Source organism: Oncorhynchus gorbuscha, linkage group LG25 (genome assembly GCF_021184085.1).
Source record: "Oncorhynchus gorbuscha isolate QuinsamMale2020 ecotype Even-year linkage group LG25, OgorEven_v1.0, whole genome shotgun sequence".
NCBI classification, from domain to species: Eukaryota; Metazoa; Chordata; class Actinopteri; order Salmoniformes; family Salmonidae; genus Oncorhynchus; species Oncorhynchus gorbuscha.
This window is the reverse complement of record NC_060197.1, coordinates 26,790,999-26,810,016: the sequence shown is the minus strand read 5'-3', so window position 1 is coordinate 26,810,016 and position 19,018 is coordinate 26,790,999. Positions and strand designations below refer to the sequence as shown.

The following is a 19,018-nucleotide window of genomic DNA, read 5'->3' as shown; positions in this document are numbered from 1 at the left end:
GGCCCTCAACAGAGAATACAAATTGGCAGAATCTCTCTATTCTGTCAGGGATACAAAACAGAGACAGATCTTGAACAAATACAGGCTCAGCGACCACCAATTGGCTATAGAAACAGGGAGAGACAAAAAGAGATGGCTACTCAAAGAGGAGCGTCTGTGTGGTCACTGCACGACAGAGGAAGTGGAGACAGAGATGCAATTTTCCTCTACTGTGAGAAATACTCCCAAATAAGAGAATTTTTTTTTCAAGACAATATCTCAATCAATGCCCAAATTCTGTGCATTTAAAAATAACATAAAGCTGGGAATTATTCTGGGTGAGGGAGAAACCGTAAATATTACTGCCAGATATGTATATGATTGCCATCCCATGACCATTAATTCCTGAAGTATTTACATTGTATATAACTGACTGTAATACATAGTGTATTTATATTTATTAGCCATTATTTTTCTTTTTTATAACCATATTTTTATTTAATTAAATGTATTGACCACAGATTACACAATACAACAGAAGAGAGCGAGCGAGCGAGAGGAGAGAGAGCAAGAGAGGAGAGGGCGAGAGAGAGAGAGCAAGAGAGGAGAGGGCGAGAGAGAGAGAGAGAGAAGAGAGGGCGAGAGGAGAGAAAGCGAGAGGAGAGAGCGAGCGAGCGAGCGAGAGGAGAGAGAGCAAGAGAGGAGAGGGCGAGAGAGAGAGAGCGAGAAGAGAGGGCGAGAGGAGAGAGAGCGAGAGGAGAGAGCGAGCGAGAGGAGAGAGAGCAAGAGAGGAGAGGGCGAGAGAGAGAGAGCGAGAAGAGAGGGCGAGCGAGAGGAGAGAGCGAGCGAGCGAGAGGAGAGAGAGCAAGAGAGGAGAGGGCGAGAGAGAGAGCGAGAAGAGAGGGCGAGCGAGAGGGCGAGAGGAGAGCAGAGAACGAGAGGAGAGCAAAGAGAGCGAGAGGAGAGCAAAGAGAGCAGAGAGAGCGAGAGAGGAGAGCAGAGAGAGTGAGAGGAGAGCAAGAAGAGAGCAGAGAGAGCGAGCAAGCATGAGAGGAGAGAGAGAGGGGATCCTATGGCAGTGTCTTTTGTGTCTGGTCATTTAACATGGGAATCTAATGAACAAGAGGAATACGCGCACGCACACCATTATCTCAGATTTACAGACAGGGACGTACCCTAACTAACATACACACACACACGCCCTAAGAAACTCAAACGTAAACTGAAAGTGGATGGAATAGGACTGATGTTAGAATGTTTTTTTTTTGTCTTTTTAGCTGAATCAAATCAGTCAACCATGTGACGTGGTAGGTTATGTTAAAGGAAAGCATATTATTCAGTGCGGGGCCATGAATAGCTTAGGCCTTAGGGACGATTACACGACATATTATCTAAATGTGAAAGAAGGACCCAGGATATAGCCACATAACACTGAATCCTGTTTAAAATGTATAGGTTTTATACAGGTAATGAGGATAGCAGATGCTTTATAGATGTTATAGTTTGTGTGTTCATATGCATGTGTGACTGTGCAGAATGAGATGTATGGACTAGTGAGACATCACTACCGATCTGTCCAACAGGTCCTCCTCCCTGTCACCGAAACACTGTTGCATGTTAAATGCATCAGCACCACGCTGAGTAACATCTGGAAGCTGTTATAGTGGTGTTCCTACACACACACACACTTAACAGCTTATTCTAAGAGAATAAAGATGGAGGCAGTGGCACACATTGCTCCTCCTCTGCCATTTATTGATTCTACGAGCTCAGCTAAACCCAGAGAATACACGCCCTGCTAATTCACCACACAGATAAGACACACACACACACACAGACAAACTGATAGTGGGTGCCAAGGTTAATCATCGACGAGCAGGTGAATGGTCGCAGAATGGCAGCCAGCTAGATAACATTGTCATCCACGAACACACGTTCACCATGACAGTCCTCCCGTCTGACCTCAGTCATAAGCTCCACCCCATTTTAGTCTATTATAACAACAGCAGGGAGCTACAGCATTCGGGTTATCCAGTGCCATGACTGTAGCCAGAAGGACAGACATAACCAAACTTCCAACCTCCATTCAGAAGAAAAAAAATAAAGATAGAGAGAGAGGAGAGGGAAATGTACACACACATGAAGGAGCTCAACCGAAAACTGAAAGTGGATGGAATAGGACTGATGTTTGGACGTTTTCTTCTCTTTTGAGCTGAATCAAATCAGTCAACCTTGTGATGTAGTAGGTTATGTTAAAGGAAAGCATATGATTCAGTGCTGGGGCCATGAATAGCTTAGGCCTTAGGGACGATTACACAACATATTAGCTAACTGTGAAAGAAGGACCCAGGATATAGCCACATAACACTGAATAAATAGTTGAATCCTGTTGAAAATGTATAGGTTTTGTAGAGGCAATGAGAAGGATAGCAGATGCTTTTATAGATGTTAGTGTGTGTGCGTGCGTGACAGTGCAGGAGGTGGTGTACTGACTGGAGAGATCTGGCAGAGAACAACACAGATCAACCCAACAGGTCCTCCTCCCTGTCACTGAAACACTGTTGCATGTTAAATGGATCAGCACCACGCTGAGTAACATCTGGAAGCTGTTGTAGAGGTGTTCCTACACACACACACACACACACACACACACACACACACACACACACACACACACACACACACACACACACACACATCAAACAGCTTATTCTAAGAGAATAAAGATGGAGGCAGTACACATTGCTCCTCCTCGGCCATTTATTGATTCTACGAGCTCAGCTAAACCTGGAGAATACACACCCTGCTAATTCACCACGCAGATATGACACACACACACACACACACACAGAGAGAGAGAGAGACACATTGATTGTAGGTGTCAAGGTTAATCATCGACGAGCAGGTGAATGGTCGCAGAATGGCAACTAGCTAGATAACACGTTCACCATGACAGTCCTCCCGTCTGACCTAAGTCATCAATTCCACACCATTTTAGTCTATTATAACAACAGTAGGGCGCTACAGCATTAGATTATCCAGCGCCATGACTGTAACTGTAGCCAGATGGACAAACAGACCGAACCTCCAAACTCCATTCAAAGGAAGGGGAGGGGGGATCATGGCGTACCTCTTTTAGGCAGCTCCTGCAGTGCGATGGTATCCCCTCCCCCGTCGTAGGGTAGATAGGGGTCGGCCTCGGTTGAGATATCATCCATGGTTGACTGACAGTCGGTCGCTAAACTAATTTAGCTGTCTCACCAAGTGTTAGCTCCTCGTCGCTAGGCTAACTGCTTATCGTCGCTAGGCTAACTGCTTATCCGGGAGCAGCCTCCGTGTTCCGAACAGCCTCGGAGAGACTTGCTGTGTGTGTGAGACAAGCTGAGCTCCCTCTGTCTCCCCCCTTCGTCTTTCCCTCCCTAATTCCCTCTTTCTCGCTCTCTACCCCTCCCTCTCCATTGCAGCAGCTGACTGCTAAGGAGCCGGTGATGTCATCGCACGACGAATTGCAAGCCTGGTTGGTTGGTTGCTAGGGGAGACGACAGGGGGGGGGGGGCGGCAGAGGGAGGAGCGATAATGCGTAAGAATGCAGAGTGATCAGGCCAGGCTGGCAGAGCCTGTTGAAAGGTGTGCCGGTCGGTCTGATGCATAATATTAGTACTCGGCTTAATATGTATTGATGAACGAAGAATAGAAGGCTGTGGTATACAGTAGCATATCAGTACTGTAGTGCTACGCCAATATTGATCTGTATTGAACGCTATACAGTCAATGACTCTATTAATTTGCTGCTTACCATGCATAACTAATTAATATTGGTGTTAGTGCACAATCATCAACAAATGAGTTGAGGAAAACCCAAGCTAGTATAGAAAAAGAACAGCGTTTGTACAGACATACACCACACTGAAGTACTACTAAAATCAAATGTTGTGAAAGCAAAAGCCACAGCATGGGAGAGAGAAAAAGCCAGAACATGGCATTAGCAACCACCATAAACATGTCAGTGAAACCAATACTGAGACTGACTCTCCTTTCTCTTTCCACAAACACTTTCTCCCTCTTTCTCTCTCCCAGACAGGATATGAAACCATTTGTGAGATTTCATCTGAGGGTTCATAGCTATGTATCATGTAGCAGTACACCAGTGGAAGCTCCTCATAAAAATACAAATGGTAAAACATTGAAAAAATGGTCCTTTTTAGATAAAACGATACTAAATATATTCACGTCAACAAATAATTGATTAAAACACTCTGTTTTGCAATGAAGGTCAACAGTAGTCTCAACAGCACTCTGGAGGGTAGCACCATGGTGTAGCCGGAGGACAGCTAGCTCTCCAAACAGCTAGTCCTCCAAACTATCAGAGCTCTCTATCAGAGCTCTTGCAACATGTTGTCCACCCAATCAAAGGATCAGAGAATGAATCTAATACTGGATGCATAAGCTACAGCTAGCTAGCACTGCAGTGCATAAAATGTGATGAGTAGTTGACCCAAAAAGAGAAGGACAATTGTTAAACACAGTTTTTCAAAAATGAAAAAGAAGCAAGAGAGAGATTGTCATTTTTTTTCACTTACTTACATAACTAGCAAAATGCAGCTGGCTAGTTTAGTTCCTCAAACAGAGTGATGCTATGTTAGCTAGCTGGTTATGACTATCCAACACAACACTGTAACTCCTCCAAGTCTAGGTAAGATTTAGGTTTTTATTAATTTACTGGCCCAGGTCCCACTGGTGTAACTGCCGGTGTAACTGACTATACACTGTAATGTTACTGCATGATTGTAGCGGGTTAACTAACACATTAGTTCTATTAGCTATGTTGACTAGGAAGTTACTTTAGCTAATATGGGGACAACGATGTAGGCTGTGTGTAGCGGTTATGACATGTTTGGGAACTTTTTTTCACCTTGTCACATGCAGCTGATGTGTTGTTCATTGAAATCCACAAACAAAGGGAAAAGGTGAGAAGAGAAGAGTGCATAGACGAAAGAAGGAATACAACGTGGCTGCTATGAAAGTGAACTGTGTTTATGTGTGATCAGGGGTGTATTCAATCCGCCGACTCTGTTGAAAAACGTTTCTTAAACAGAACCAAACGAAACTGGGTTAAAAATACCTGAATTTGTCCAATAGAAACTCTCATTTGCAACTGTTTGACTATTGATTATTCTCTAGATAAGTTAGATGCAGACAAGAATGTGCAAGGCAGTATTGAATGTGTCACTGTTTGTCCATGTGTCACTGTCATCTCAAATTTTTCTTTCGACCTGTTTGCACCTACATTGTAAACTTTCATTCATAGGCTAGGTTTATTAAGACTATCCTACCAATGGGACATTAAAAACTGCAATATCTTATGTTTCACCGAGACGTAGCTGAATGACGACACAGATAATATAGATCTGGCTGGCTTCTCGGTGCATCGGCAGGAAAGAGCAGCTACGTCTGGTAAGACGAGGGGCAGGGATGTGTGTCTATTTGTCAATAACTGCTGATGCGCGATGTCTAATATCAAAGAAGTCTCGAGGTATTGCTCGCCTGAGGTAGAATACCTCATGATAAGCTGTAGACCACACTATCTCCCAAGAGAGTTCTCATCTATATTATTCGTAGCCTTCAATTTTACACCACAAACCGATGCAGAATCCTACTACACCAGCTCTGATGCCCGTCGGATGTGGCAGGGCTTGACAAATATTATGGACTACAAAGGGAAACCCAGCTGCGAGCTGCCCAGTGACGCAAGCCTACCAGACAGGTCAATATTCACAAAGCCACAGGGCAAGACGGATTATCAGGACGTGTGCTCAAAGCATGCGCGGACCAACTGGCAAGTGTCTTCACTGACATTTTTAACCTCTCCCTGACCGAGTCTGTAATACCTACATGTTTCAGACCACCATAGTCCCTGTGCCCAAGAAAGCAAAGGTAACCTGCCTAAATGATTACCACCCTCACACCGGTAGCCATGAAGCGCTTTGAAAGGCTGGTCATGGCTAACATCAACACCATCATGCCAGAAACCCTAGACCCACTCAAATTCACATACCGCTCCAAAGGATCCACAGATGACGCAATCTCAAACGCAATCTACACAATGACCTTACCCACCTGGACAAAAGGAATACCTACAGTTGAAGTCAGAAGTTTACATACACCTTAGCCAAATACATATCAACTCAGTTTTTCACAATTCCCAACATTTAATCCTAGTAAAAATTCCCTGTCTTAGGTCAGCTATGATCACCACTTTATTTTGATAATATGAAATGTCAGATTAATAGTAGAGTGAATTATTTATTTCAGCTTGTATTTCATTCATCACAATCCCTGTGGGTCAGAAGTTTACATACACTCAATTAGTACTTGGTAGCATTGCCTTTAAATTATTTAACTTGGGCCAAACATTTTGGGTAGCCTTCCACAAGCTTCCCACAATAAGTTGGGGGAATTTTGGCCCATTCCTCCTGACAGAGCTGGTGTAACTGAGTCAGGTTTGTAGGCCTCCTTGCTCGCACACGCTTTTTCATTTCTGCCCACAAATGTTCCATGGGATTGAGGTCAAGGCTTTGTGATGGCCACTCCAATACCTAGACTTTGCTGTCCTTAAGCCATTTTGCCACAACTTTGGAAGAATGCTTGGGGTCATGGTCCATTTGGAAGACCCATTTGCGACCAAGCTTTAACTTCCTGACTGATGTCTTGAGACGTTGCTTCAATATGTCCACATAATTTTCCCTCCTCATGAAGCCATCTATTTTGTGAAGTGCACCAGTCCCTCCTGCAGCAAAGCACCCCCACAATGTGATGCTGCCACCCCGTGCTTCACGGATAGGATGGTGTTCTTCGGCTTGCAAGCCTCCCATTTTTTTCTTCCAAACATAACGATGGTCATTATGGCCAAACAGTTCTATTTCTGTTTCATCAGACCAGAGGACATTTCTCCAAAAAGTACGATCTCTGTCCCCATGTGCAGTTGCAAACCGTAGTCTGGCTTTTTCATGGCGGTTTTTGAGCAGTGGCTTCTTCCTTGCTGAGCGGCCTTTCAGGTTTTGTCGATATAGGACTTGTTTTTACTGTGGATATAGATACTTTTCTGTTTCCTCCAGCATATTCACAAGGTCCTTTGCTGTTGTTCTGGGATTGATTTGCAGTTTTCACACCAAAGTACGTTCATCTCTAGGAGACAGAACGCGTCTCCTTCCTGAGCGGTATGACGGCTAAGTCGTCCCATGGTGTTTATACTTGCGTACTATTGTATGTACAGATGATTGTGGTACCTTCAGGCGTTTGGAAATTGCTCCCACGGGTGAACCATTTTTTTCTGAAGTCATGGGTGATTTCTTTTGATTTCCCCATGATGTCAAGCAAAGAGGCACTGAGTTTGAAGGTAGGCCTTGAAATACATCCACAGGTACACCTCCAATTGACTCAAATTATGTCAATTAGCCCATCAGAAGCTTCTAAAGCCATGACATAATTTTCTGAAAATTTCCAAGCTGTTTAAAGAAAGTCAACTTAGTGTATGTAAATTTCTGACCCACTGGAATTGTGATACAGTGAATTACAAGTGAAATAATCTGTCTGTAAACAATTGCTGGAAAAATTACTCATGCACAAAGTAGATGTCCTTACCGACTTGCCAAAACTATAGTTTGTTAACAAGAAATTTGTGGAGTGGTTGAAAAACGAGTTTTAATGACTCCACCCTAAGTGCATGTAAACTTCCGACTTCGTTATTGTTATCTAATTTTCTTGATATTTCATCATTTTATTTATTCATTTTCACAAATGTATTTAGTAAATATTTTCTTAACTCTATTTCTTGAACTGCATTGTTGGTTAAGGGCTTGTAAGTAAGCATTTCACTGTAGGGTGAGGACATTTCACCTTTTGTATTCGGCGCATGTGACAAATCAAATTTGATTTGATTTGAAGCAACCTCATGATGGGTATAGGGAAAATTCAAGTATCATGTAGTAGCCTAAACCATAAATGTTACATTGAACTGGGTGAATGCTGTAATAGAAATAAGGCCATGCTCATGAAAAAAAATCGTCCTCCCTCATCATAAACGACATTGACCGCCACTGGCGTACACGTGTGTGAAACTGTCACACTTCAATAATGCAACAACTGTATCAATTTGGTCACTAGAGCTCTGCACATGTGTATTCACACTATCACTTGTTATTATTAAAGGGATACTTCGGGATCTTGGCAATGAGGCCCTTCATCTACTTCACTAGAGTCAGATGAACTCATGGATACCATTTTTGTCTCTGCGTGCAGTTTGAAGGAAGATGCTAACTAGCATTAGCACAATGACTGGAAGATTATGAGTATCTGCTGCAATGACTGGAATTATATGGGTATCAGATACCCATAGTCTTCAAGCCATTGTGGTAGCATGCTAGCAGGTACCCATACTTCCAGTCATTGCGCTAATGCTAACTAGCATTGGTTCACAAAACTACCTCCAACTTCCTTCATACGGCATACATACAAATGGTATCAATGAGTTCATCTGACTCTGGGGAAGATGATAAAGGGCCTCATTGCCAAAATCCCGAAGTATCCTTTGGTGTTGGCACCATCAAACCAACCAACGAAGCCCCTACCTGGCTTTCAGCACTGCTCCTGTTGCTAGGCGACGATGGCACAGGTGATGATGTCACCCATCTGGAGCTTGGAAGTAAATCCAGCAGACTGTTCAACAGAGTACCCAATTAACATAGCACCAGGGTTCTAGAAATCCAGAACTAGAACCAGTGATGCTTTAATTCCACAGTTTTTAATTCCAATTTCCAATATGTCCCAATCCTCTATTCTAAGCCTGGTTCAGGCAGTTCCATTCTGTGCCACTACAGAACATTCCCACAGCTGCCTGACATAGTACACCACCACCAGCCCCAAAGCACAGTGCATATAAATAGCACCAAGCAGACTAACGGACAGGCAGACAGGCAGTCAGGCTAACATGCAAACACTGTGTACTGTAGTGTAAAGACAATCCTACGGGAGGGATACTGACAGATACAGGTATTTATTGGACACCAAGCTGCCAAACTGGTTCATGGGAATTTGTCCCTTCACTCAACTGGGCATGTCTTCGCCCAGTTCCTAATTAACATGTAGGCGTATGTATATGAATCACAGCGGAATGGGCTATTGCAAATGTTTTCTTTCAGTCTGTACCGGTTTGTCTTGTTTGTCAAGTTTACCAGTGTTTGTCCTGTCAGCTCCTCTCTTTTCTTGCCTGTCCTAACCCTGTATCCGCCCACCTGACCACTCTGCCTTCCCTGACCCAGAGCCTGACTGCCATCCTGTACCTTTACTCCTACTCTGGATTATCGACCCCTGCTTGCCTTGATCTGTAGTTTGTCTGCCCCTGTTGTTACAATAAACATTGTTACTTCACACAGTCTACACTTGGGTCTTGCCTTGATACCTTATAGCACGAACTGGCCACGACTGACCCAGCATACATGGACCAGCTCCATAATGCCATCTCCTCCCAAGGAGCCACCATTGGTAGGCACAAGGATTTGCTTCGCGGTCTGATGGAAGGCATTGCGGGAGCAATTCCGGGGGTTGCCTACTAGGCAGCCTACCACGACGGTAATCTCCCGGCCCCTCTGTAACCCAGCTGGTAGCAGCACCATCACCCTGGTTTCCCGGGAACCCCTTTTACCTCCCCCGGAGCACTACAATGGATATTCCAGAACCTGCCGGACCTTTCACTCCCAGCTCCCTCGTTTTCGAGCTGCAGCCTTCTTCATTCCCCTCGGACCGCTCGAAGATAGCATACAGTATTAAGCTGATATCTGGGAGGGCACTCACCTGGGCCACGGCAGTGTGGGAGCAACAATCCGCCGTCTGCCTCAGTCTGGAGGTATTCGTGGCGGAGCTGACAAGTTTGAGGCTTCGGTGACCGGGAGAGGTTGCCCGGAAGTTACTCCAGCTTCAACAGGACACCTTCAGTGTGGCAGACTATGCGGTGGAGTTCCGCACGCTAGCAGCGGAGGATACCTGGAACCCGGAAGCACTGTTTGACACATTGCTGCATGGATTATTGTAAGAGGTAAAGGATGAACTGGCAGCCCGAGAACTACCGACATCTTGACTCTCTCAACGCTTTAACCATCAGGATCGATGGTCGGCTATGGGAATGTGGGAGGGAGAAGAGGTCCGATTGCGGTCCCAATCGCTCACTCAGGGATCCCACCTTGCAAATGATGAACTCCGTAAATCCCCGGTGTCTACGTCCCCGAGACCATTCAAGCTTACCCGAGTCCCTCCAAGAGCCTCAGGAGACTGCCAATTCACCTCTTCCCGAGCCGATGCAGCTCGGGAAGAACATGTACGCAGACTTAAGACTCAGAATTGTCTGTATTGCGGTACTGCCAGTCATTTTGTGTCTACAGTATCTTCAAGAGACCTAGCTCATTCGTTGGAGTGAGTACACTGGTGGGTCTTAAAGATAATTGTTCTTCTCCCCCTACTCGCCCCCCTCTCCATGCCACCCTGCTGTGGGGTGACCAGTCCAAGTCTCTCCAGGTACTTATTGACTCGGGGGCCGAAGTGAGTCTCATGGACGTTAACCTGGTGTCCGAGCTGGGCATCCCCACTCAATCCCTCTCCATTCCCATGGGTGTTAGAGCGCTGGACGGGCACTCTACAGGCTGGGTCACCCACCAGACCACCACCGTCAACCTACGAGTGTCGGGGAACCACAGTGAGACGATCCAATTCCTGCTGGTTGAATCTCTGCAGCTTCCTGTGGTATTGGTATTCTCTTGGCTCCAGCGACACAATCCCTCCATTGACTGGGCTACTGGTGCCATCGTGGGCTGGAGCCCGTCCTGCAACACTCATTGCCTGAAGTCAGCTCTGTCTTCTCCCTGGGCGTCTTCCTGGGGGCTTGGAAATTGCCCCGGACACCTACGCCAGCTCCGCAGAGTACCAGGACCACTGGGAGGGGTTCAGTAAGGCCCGTGCCACTTCGCTTCCGCAGTACTGACCGGTATCCAAGAAGGTCAAGTCTGAGGCTCTGGCACGCTGCTATTGTGCCGTGGCTACACACCGGGAAGCAGAGACCTTCACCCCCGTTCCAAGATCATTAGCTCCTTTGCCGTTCGCCCTCTGTTGCCCCGTAACCTTCGTATTTGTCCTACTTATTCTGTGTCTAGAGTCAAAACCATGTCTGACTGCCCCTTGTCTTCTGTTTCTAGGCCCATCCCTCCACCCGTGCTATCCATGGCCAGCCAGCGCACACGGTGAGACACCTCCTGAGGGTTCGACCACAGGGCAGGGGTTTACAGTACCTGGTTGACTGGGAAGGTCATGGCCCAGAGGAGAGGTGCTGAGTTCCCGCTAAAGACATCTTGGACCCGGCCCTCATCACCAGCACCCCTGACCCTGCCTGCTCCACCTCTGGACTATCAACCCCTGCCTGCCTTGATCTGTCGTTTGCTTGCCCCTGTTGTTACAATAAACATTGTTACTTCACACAGTCTGCACTTGAGCACCTTACCATGATCCCTGACAACGGGATGGTTTTTCAAAACCGCTAATACCGTTGAAATTATTTATTTTAAAGTTTTTCAAAACATTTAAATATATTTGTAGCTACTTTTTATATAAATGCATGCAATGAACTCGTGCAATACGTTAGGAGAAAAAAAGATTGCATTCTTCATTTCACCTATCATATTATTTTATATTATGAAGCTTACAGTAGTTCCCCAGAACAGTTGAGCTAGTCACGTATTTGTTTGTAAATACACTTTATATACCAAAGTACGTGGACACCCCTTCAAATTAGTGGATTCGGCTATTTCAGCCATACCTGTTGCTGACAGGTGTATAACATTGAGCACAAAGCCATACAATCTCCATAGCATGGTAATAGAATGACCTTACTGAAGAGCTCAGTGACTTTCAATGTGGCACCGTCGTAGGATGCCACCTTTCCAACAAGTTATTTAGTGAAATTTCTCCCCTGCTAGAGCTGCCCTGGTCAATGTAAGTGCTGTTATTGTGAAGTGGAAATGTCTAGGAGAAACTACGGCTCAGCAACAAAGTAGTAGGCCACACAAGCTCACCTAGCTATGAACCTCAGTTATCATAGCCGGTTATATCGACTTCAAGACAGTCTGAATGGCATCAATAAAGCCTTTGGGTTGAGTAGAATATAATATAACCTAATTATGCCAAGGATGCCAGTCCATACACTACTGTTCAAAAGTTTGGGGTCACTTAGAAATGTCCTTGTTTTTGAAAGAAAAGCCCAAAAAAATGTCCATTAAAATAACAAATTGATCAGAAATACAGTGTAGACATTGTTAATGTTGTAAATGACTATTGTAGCTGGAAACAGCAGATTTATAATGGAATATCTACATAGGCCCATTATCAGCAACCATCACTCCTGTGTTCAAATGGCACGTTGTGTTAGCTTGTCCAAGTTTATCAGTTTAAAACGCTAATTGATCATTAGAAAACCCTTTTGCAATTATGTTAGCGCAGCTGAAAATTGGTGTACTGATTAAAGAAGCACTAAAACTGGCCTTCTTTAGACTAGTTGAGTATCTGGAGTGTCAGCATTTGTGGGTTCGATTACAGGCTCAAAATGGCCAGAAACAAATAACTTTCTTCTGAAACTCGTCAGTCTATTATTGTTCTGAGAAATGAAGGCTATTCCATGCAAGAAATTGCCAATAAACTGAAGATCTCGTACAACGCTGTGTACTACTCCCTTCACAGAACACCGCAAACTGTCTCTAACCAAAATAGAAAGAGTGGGAGGCCCCGGTGTACAACTGTGCAAGAGGATAAGTACATTAGAGTGTCTAGTTTGAGAAACAGACGCCTCACAAGTCCTCAACTGGCAGCTTCCTTAAAGAGTACCTTCAAAATGCCAGTCTCAGACTGGGCAATATATTTTTTTTATTAAGATGGGCAAAAGAACAGACACTGGACATAGGAAGATTGGAAAAGGTGTTATGGACAGACAAATCTAAGTTTGAGGTTTCCAATTTCCTCTTACAACAGGACAATGATCCAAAGCACAGGTCAAAACTATGCAAGAAATATTTAGGGAAGAAGCAGTCAGCTGGCATTCTGTCTATAATGGAGTGGTCAGCACAGTCACCAGATCTCAACCCTATTGAGCTGTTGTGGGAGCAGCTTCACCGTAACGTAAGAAGTACGTAAGAAGTGTCCATCAAGCCAATCCAACTTGCTTCGGGAAGCATGGGGTGAAATCACTTCAGATTACCTCAACAAATTGACAACTAGAATGCCAAAGATCTGCAAGGCTGTAATTGCTGCAAATGGAGGATTCTTTGATGAAAGCAAAGTTTGAAGGACACAATTATTATATAATTTTAAAAAAAAATCATTTATAACCTTGTCAACATCTTGACTACACTGTATTTCCTATTCATTTTGCAACTCATTTCACGTATGTTTTCATGGAAAACAAGGACATTTCTAAGTGACCCCAAACTTTTGAACGATAGTGTAGTTATTACCAAGCATGAGTTCCCCACATATCCTGTATATTGAATATATATTCACTGATCGTGTACACCAACTTTGCAAATAAAGGTGCGATTCAGGTATGAATGTCTGTGAGACATTCTTTATTCAGTCATATCCAATTCCAGTCTTTTTTTTGGGGGGGGGTTGTAATTCATATATACAGAACCAGAATTTAAAAAACAGTACAGTACACTACACTTCCTATGCATCATGCAAATACTCTTCGAGGTTCATATCAATATCTAATTTCCTTCATCTGCACTGATACGAGGACACAGGATAGGTGTAGTATTTCATCAAATGAGATATTTAATTTCAACCAGTAGAGAATGTGAAAAGCTTTATTGAAGAAGTTCATTATCCAAGTTATACATATGGAATATTATAAATATAAGTTCAATCTGTACTTCAATGCACATCTGGTGGGCATTCTAAAAACAGAGGAAGAAAGATGAGGTGGGGAGAAAGGCATGAGAGAAAGTGTAATAGACAGAAAGGGAAAGAGATAAGACCGGAGCAGGGAAGACAGATTAATGAAAATACACATTCTCTCAGGTCATCACAATTACATAACAGTGTCTCTAACAGTGTCTCCTAACCATTCTTGGGCCCCCAGTTGGCCAGAGGGTTATTTTAGAGTCGGTGAGGTGGCGATGACGGGGCTGGGGTTTGGCATCCTCTCTCACACCAAAACATACCTGCAGAAGAGAGACAGATGGAGAGAGATAGCATGATTAAGCCTTGTATTTTTTTTCAATTCCAACACTGTCAGTCATCATAATAATCAGGTGAAATGCAAAACTGACCTTGGATCATTTACTCTGGAACTACTACATCTCCAACTGTATTTCAATGCAACGCTTCTCTTTAATAACACTGCCTGTTGACCCGACCAAGTGACCTCTCACCTCTGATCATGCTGTGCCCTCTATGTGTCAGGCAGTTCGGAAGCAGGAGGGGTTCACCGACACAGCTGATCTAACCTAAAGGATTTAGGGAGAAGGGGTTGTTATTGAGAAAACAAGGTAGTTAAAGAGACCGTGTTCAACAGGAATCTGTGCGTGTGGCTGCAGAGTACTTTATACTGAAAAACATGCACAGGCACACAAGAACAAACGATATAGCGTACTTACTTAAATATAAATAGTGGCATGACTTACTATTCTCCATGGTTGGTCCTCTTGCCTATTCTTTGAAGGTGGAAGGAGCCACAGTCATACACCTGAGCCTGCTTACTGCACAATACAATCCATCAATCAGATTGATACACAATGTAGGTGTGGGTTGTAGGGTGTCTTATTGTTCACATCTTTTTCAATATGGGTGACTCTTTGTTTATGTACAGACATCACCCTTACCTGAACAGCACAGTTAAATAAGGTAAACATTTTTTTTTTTTATATAATTTTACCTAAACGGCACCCTCACTTAAGAAGTATGAATCAAAGGGAGAGAAACTGGAAATTGAATAACTGCAGTTGACATACCTAAGTAAATGGAAGAATACTCTTATTGCAAGGTGGGTGGCTCTTAAAAGAGCCTTTGGTTATGCATAGTGTGGTATATGGTGTTGCCAGGGAAGTAGGAGGTAAAGGCCTTCCCACACAGATTGCCTCCAGTGCTGCATTGTTGGCCCCCATCCTTGCAACATCCTGCAGAGCAGCAGACCTCTCCTCTGGCACACGGCGGCAAGCTGCAGGTCCCCTCCTGGTCCTCGTGTCCATCCTCATGAAGTTATGCAGGACACAGGTAGCCTTCACACATGCCTGAATTTCCCCACGAGGCATTCCCAGGTGGCCCTGGCCACCCAATCGTGCGGTGCCCTACACGGTAACTGTAGGGAATTGTTTAGGAGGAATCTCCAGTTGCAAGGTATCTGTAGGAATATGGAAGATAATGTCATTATTAGACTTTTACATCATCAGGTCATTGTGGATTACTGAAAGTATAATATCTCTTATAACAAATCATGATAACATAGAATATAGATAGATGCATGTGTAGAATCTGACAGCAGAAGGTTCATATCAAGGATGGCATCAAAAATTAATACATAAATACTGTTTGAAGCTTGATGAAGAGTTGATCATTTGAATCAGCTGTGTAGTGCTAAAGCAAAAACAAAAATGTGCACCCCTTTTGAGTCCCCAGGACCTAGACTGAGAACCACCGCTCTTCATCTGCATTACAACAGGCGTTCACAGCTCTCTGTAGCTGAGGACAGAAAACATAACAAAAACCAGACTTCCTTATACTCCAATTAGACAGCACTGAATATTATGGTGCTACTATCATCTCTGTCCTCACTCCTTTCTAGAGACTGGAACTACACCAAAGTACCTGCCCTATTCAGTTGGAGCTGCTATCCTTAGCTAGCTTCCTACAAATGCATTTTTTTTTTACAATGATAAATAGATCACAATAGCTAACTAATATGAAGTTAGGTAGCTGGTGATATTTAATTAACTTAGCTAACTAGCTGTACAGTATGTAAAATTGTCTAGATAGCTAGCTAGCTACGTTAGCAGCTCATCTGAGTTAGCCTCCACTGTAGCTAGTTAGCTAAGAATACATCATTACTTTTACATTTTCAAAATGTATTTACTTACTTCAATAGGTTCTCCCAGCCATGTTGACGATTGGAAACAGGGCAGCAAAGTTTGTCACCAGAGCGGTTTAGAGCATATTACTATTTATCTGTGAATAAATAAATGAAATGTAGAATGGATTAAACCATTTACCCATTTAATAACCAGACCTTAAACAAAATGCTGAATTCTTGATACACAACCGAACTGCTGCTATATTCTGCCAGCACCACAAGGGAGCCACTCTGGGCGCCCGAAGATGCACGATGAAATGTACAGCCTGCTAGTGTACACAGGCCGTTAGGCGGCCGCTTATGACGGGAAATTGACAAGGGCGGCATTTTCTACGCTAAACTGACCAAGACATACCTCCAACAACTTATAAAACCTCACATAATGATGCCCCAAAACAGTGACAATTTCTATCAAAAGGTGGCATGTGGGCTTTTTAGGTGAGCACTGATGCCGCCCTGTGACCACTTTGTCAAAGGCAGGGGGCGCAAAATATTTTTCTTGTCCATTCCCAGCGCCCCTCTCCAGGGTGCTGTAGGAGACGCACCGCTGCAGCGATCCATCAACATTCCGTCCGTAAAAAATATCTAACATAAATCATGTTGCAGATACGGGATATAAAAACAGGTCACGTCAAAGTAAAATGGACAATATGGAATGGACTATCACAACTGTTGTCAAAGAGTTTCACTCCATTTTCATGATCAGTGATTTCAATCTGATCATAGCAACAAATAAACAAATACTTCTGCATTTCCTGCTGTGTAAACACAATGCAAATAGGCTCATAATAACTCCTAAAAAGTTGGGTAGCTGAAATTCAGGGCTTAAATAGCAACACTGAATCGTCACAAAGCCAATGCAACCGCCTGTTTTCAAAAATGATGGGCCTACCACACGGATGGGCATTCATAAAATTCCATTGCTGGTTGACATGGTAGGCTACACCCTAGTAAGCATGAGCCGACGTCTTTTTTTAGTCCTAGCCGGACGTTATTATTTGGTGTTTTACAAATGGTAGGCTTACCACAGTTGGGCATTCATAAAATACAATTTCAGGCAACACTATAGGATATACATCAGGAAGCAGGACCGAGGCTGACGCCTTTTGGACGTTTTTCTTTTGTTCAGTCCAGACCGGTCTTGAATTCCACAGATATTGGATTTTGGTCTGGTCCGAACCTGTTTGCTTTGATTTCAATGCCCACGGACATAGATTTTCGATCCGGTCTGGTCCAAATCTGAACCCATCATAGAAGTCTTTCTGGTTAAGTCTCTAATACACAGGTCTCAAACTCATTCCATGGAAGACTGAGTGCCTGTGGGTTTTCACTCCGACCTTGTACTTGATTGATGAATTAAGGTCACTAATTATAACTGAACATAAAATATAAACGCAACATGTAAAGTGTTGGTCCCATGTATCATTAGCTGAAATAAAAGATCCCAGAAATTTTCCATACTCGCAAAAAGCTTATTTCTCGAAAATGCTGTGCACAAATTTGTTTACATGCTCTTCACGGATTAATCAGGGTTTCAACTGTACCTGCCATATGGCAGACAGCATGTATGGCATTGTGTGGGCAAACGGTTTGCTGATATCAACATTGTGAACAGAGTGCCCCAAGGTGGTGGTGGGGTTAGGGTATGGGCAGGCATAAGCCACAATTGAACACAATTGTATTTTATCCATGGTAATTTCAATGCACAGAGATACCGTGACGAGATCTTGAGGCCCATTGTCGTGCCATTCATCCACCACCATCACCTCATGTTTCAGCATGATAATGCAAGTCCCCATGTCGCAAGAATCTTTACACAATTCCTGGAAGATCAAAATGTCCTAGTTCTTCCATGGCCTGCATACTCACCAGACATGTCACCAATTGAGTTTGTTTGGGATGCTCTGGATTGACATGTACGACAGTGCGTTCCAGTTTCCGCAAATATCCAGCAACTTCAAAACAGCCATTGAAGAGGAGTGGGACAACATTCCACAGGCCACAATCAACAGCCTGAACAACTCTATGCGAAGGAACTGTGTCGCGCTACATGAGGCAAATGATGGTCAAACCATATGCTGACTGGTTTTCTGATCCACGCCCCTACCCTTTGTTTTAAAGGTATTTGTGACCAACAGATGCATATCTTTATTCCCAGTCATGTGAAATCCATAGATTATGGCCTAATTTATTTATTTCAATTGACTGATTTCCTTAAATGAACTGTAAATCACTAAAAACTTTGAAATTGTTGCATGTTGCGTTTATATTTTGTTCAGTGTGGTAAAGAACTCCACACACCTTGTTGTCTAAGGCTTAATTGAAAGGAAAAACCAAAAACCTGAAGACACTAGGCTCTCCATGGAATGAGTTTGACACCCCTGCTATAATAGCTTTGCACGCCTGGATTGTCATATATTTGCACATTATAATGTTTTTAATTCTTCAAGCTGTGAAGTTGGTGATTCATAATTTTTTGACAGCCATTTTCAAGACTTGCCATAGATTTTCAAGCCTATTTAAATAAAAACTGTAACTAGGCCACTCAGGAGCATTCAATGTAGTCTTGATAAGCAACTCCTGAGTATATTTGGCCTTGTGTTTGAGGTTATTGTCCTGCTGAAAGGTGAATTTGTCTCCCAGTGTTCGTTGGAAAGGAGACTGAACCAGGTGATTTGCTCCTTTCAATTTATTTTTATCATAAACAAACTCCACAGTTCTTGATGATAAGCATGCCCATAACATGATGCAGTGACGTGTTGGATTTGCCCCAAACAATTGTTTGTATTCAGGACAAAGTTCATTTCTTTGCAACATTTTTGCAGTTTTGCTTTAGTGCCTAATTGTAAACCGGATGCATGTTTTAGAATATTTTATTCTGTA

At 43.5% G+C, this 19,018-nt stretch overlaps 1 protein-coding gene and 1 long non-coding RNA gene across 8 annotated transcripts in view; both read right to left on the bottom strand.

The window, feature by feature from the left end:
- The window catches only part of LOC124014510 (H(+)/Cl(-) exchange transporter 3), a 68,197-nt gene that overhangs the window by 27,787 nt on the left and 21,392 nt on the right, over positions 1-19,018 (bottom strand). Inside the window, exon 1 of one of the 6 annotated variants that reach the window (XM_046329596.1) lies at positions 3,110-3,382. The exons of 4 other annotated variants lie outside the window; for them this stretch is intronic. In XM_046329596.1, the coding sequence (XP_046185552.1) occupies positions 3,110-3,197 (88 nt within the window). In that variant the 5' untranslated portion in view covers positions 3,198-3,382. Of the gene's footprint in view, positions 1-3,109; positions 3,383-19,018 lie in introns of those variants that run through there. One more of the 6 variants, XM_046329600.1, reaches the window with a different exon arrangement.
- On the bottom strand, positions 13,861-16,132 carry LOC124014511. Of its 2 annotated transcripts, XR_006835033.1 has the most exons (5): positions 15,668-16,132; positions 15,021-15,409; positions 14,694-14,768; positions 14,442-14,516; positions 13,861-14,231 (listed from the first exon to the last, which is right to left on the bottom strand). It is a non-coding gene; the product is annotated as an uncharacterized LOC124014511 (long non-coding RNA). The 2 variants fall into 2 exon arrangements; XR_006835032.1 differs by having other exon boundaries at positions 15,021-16,130.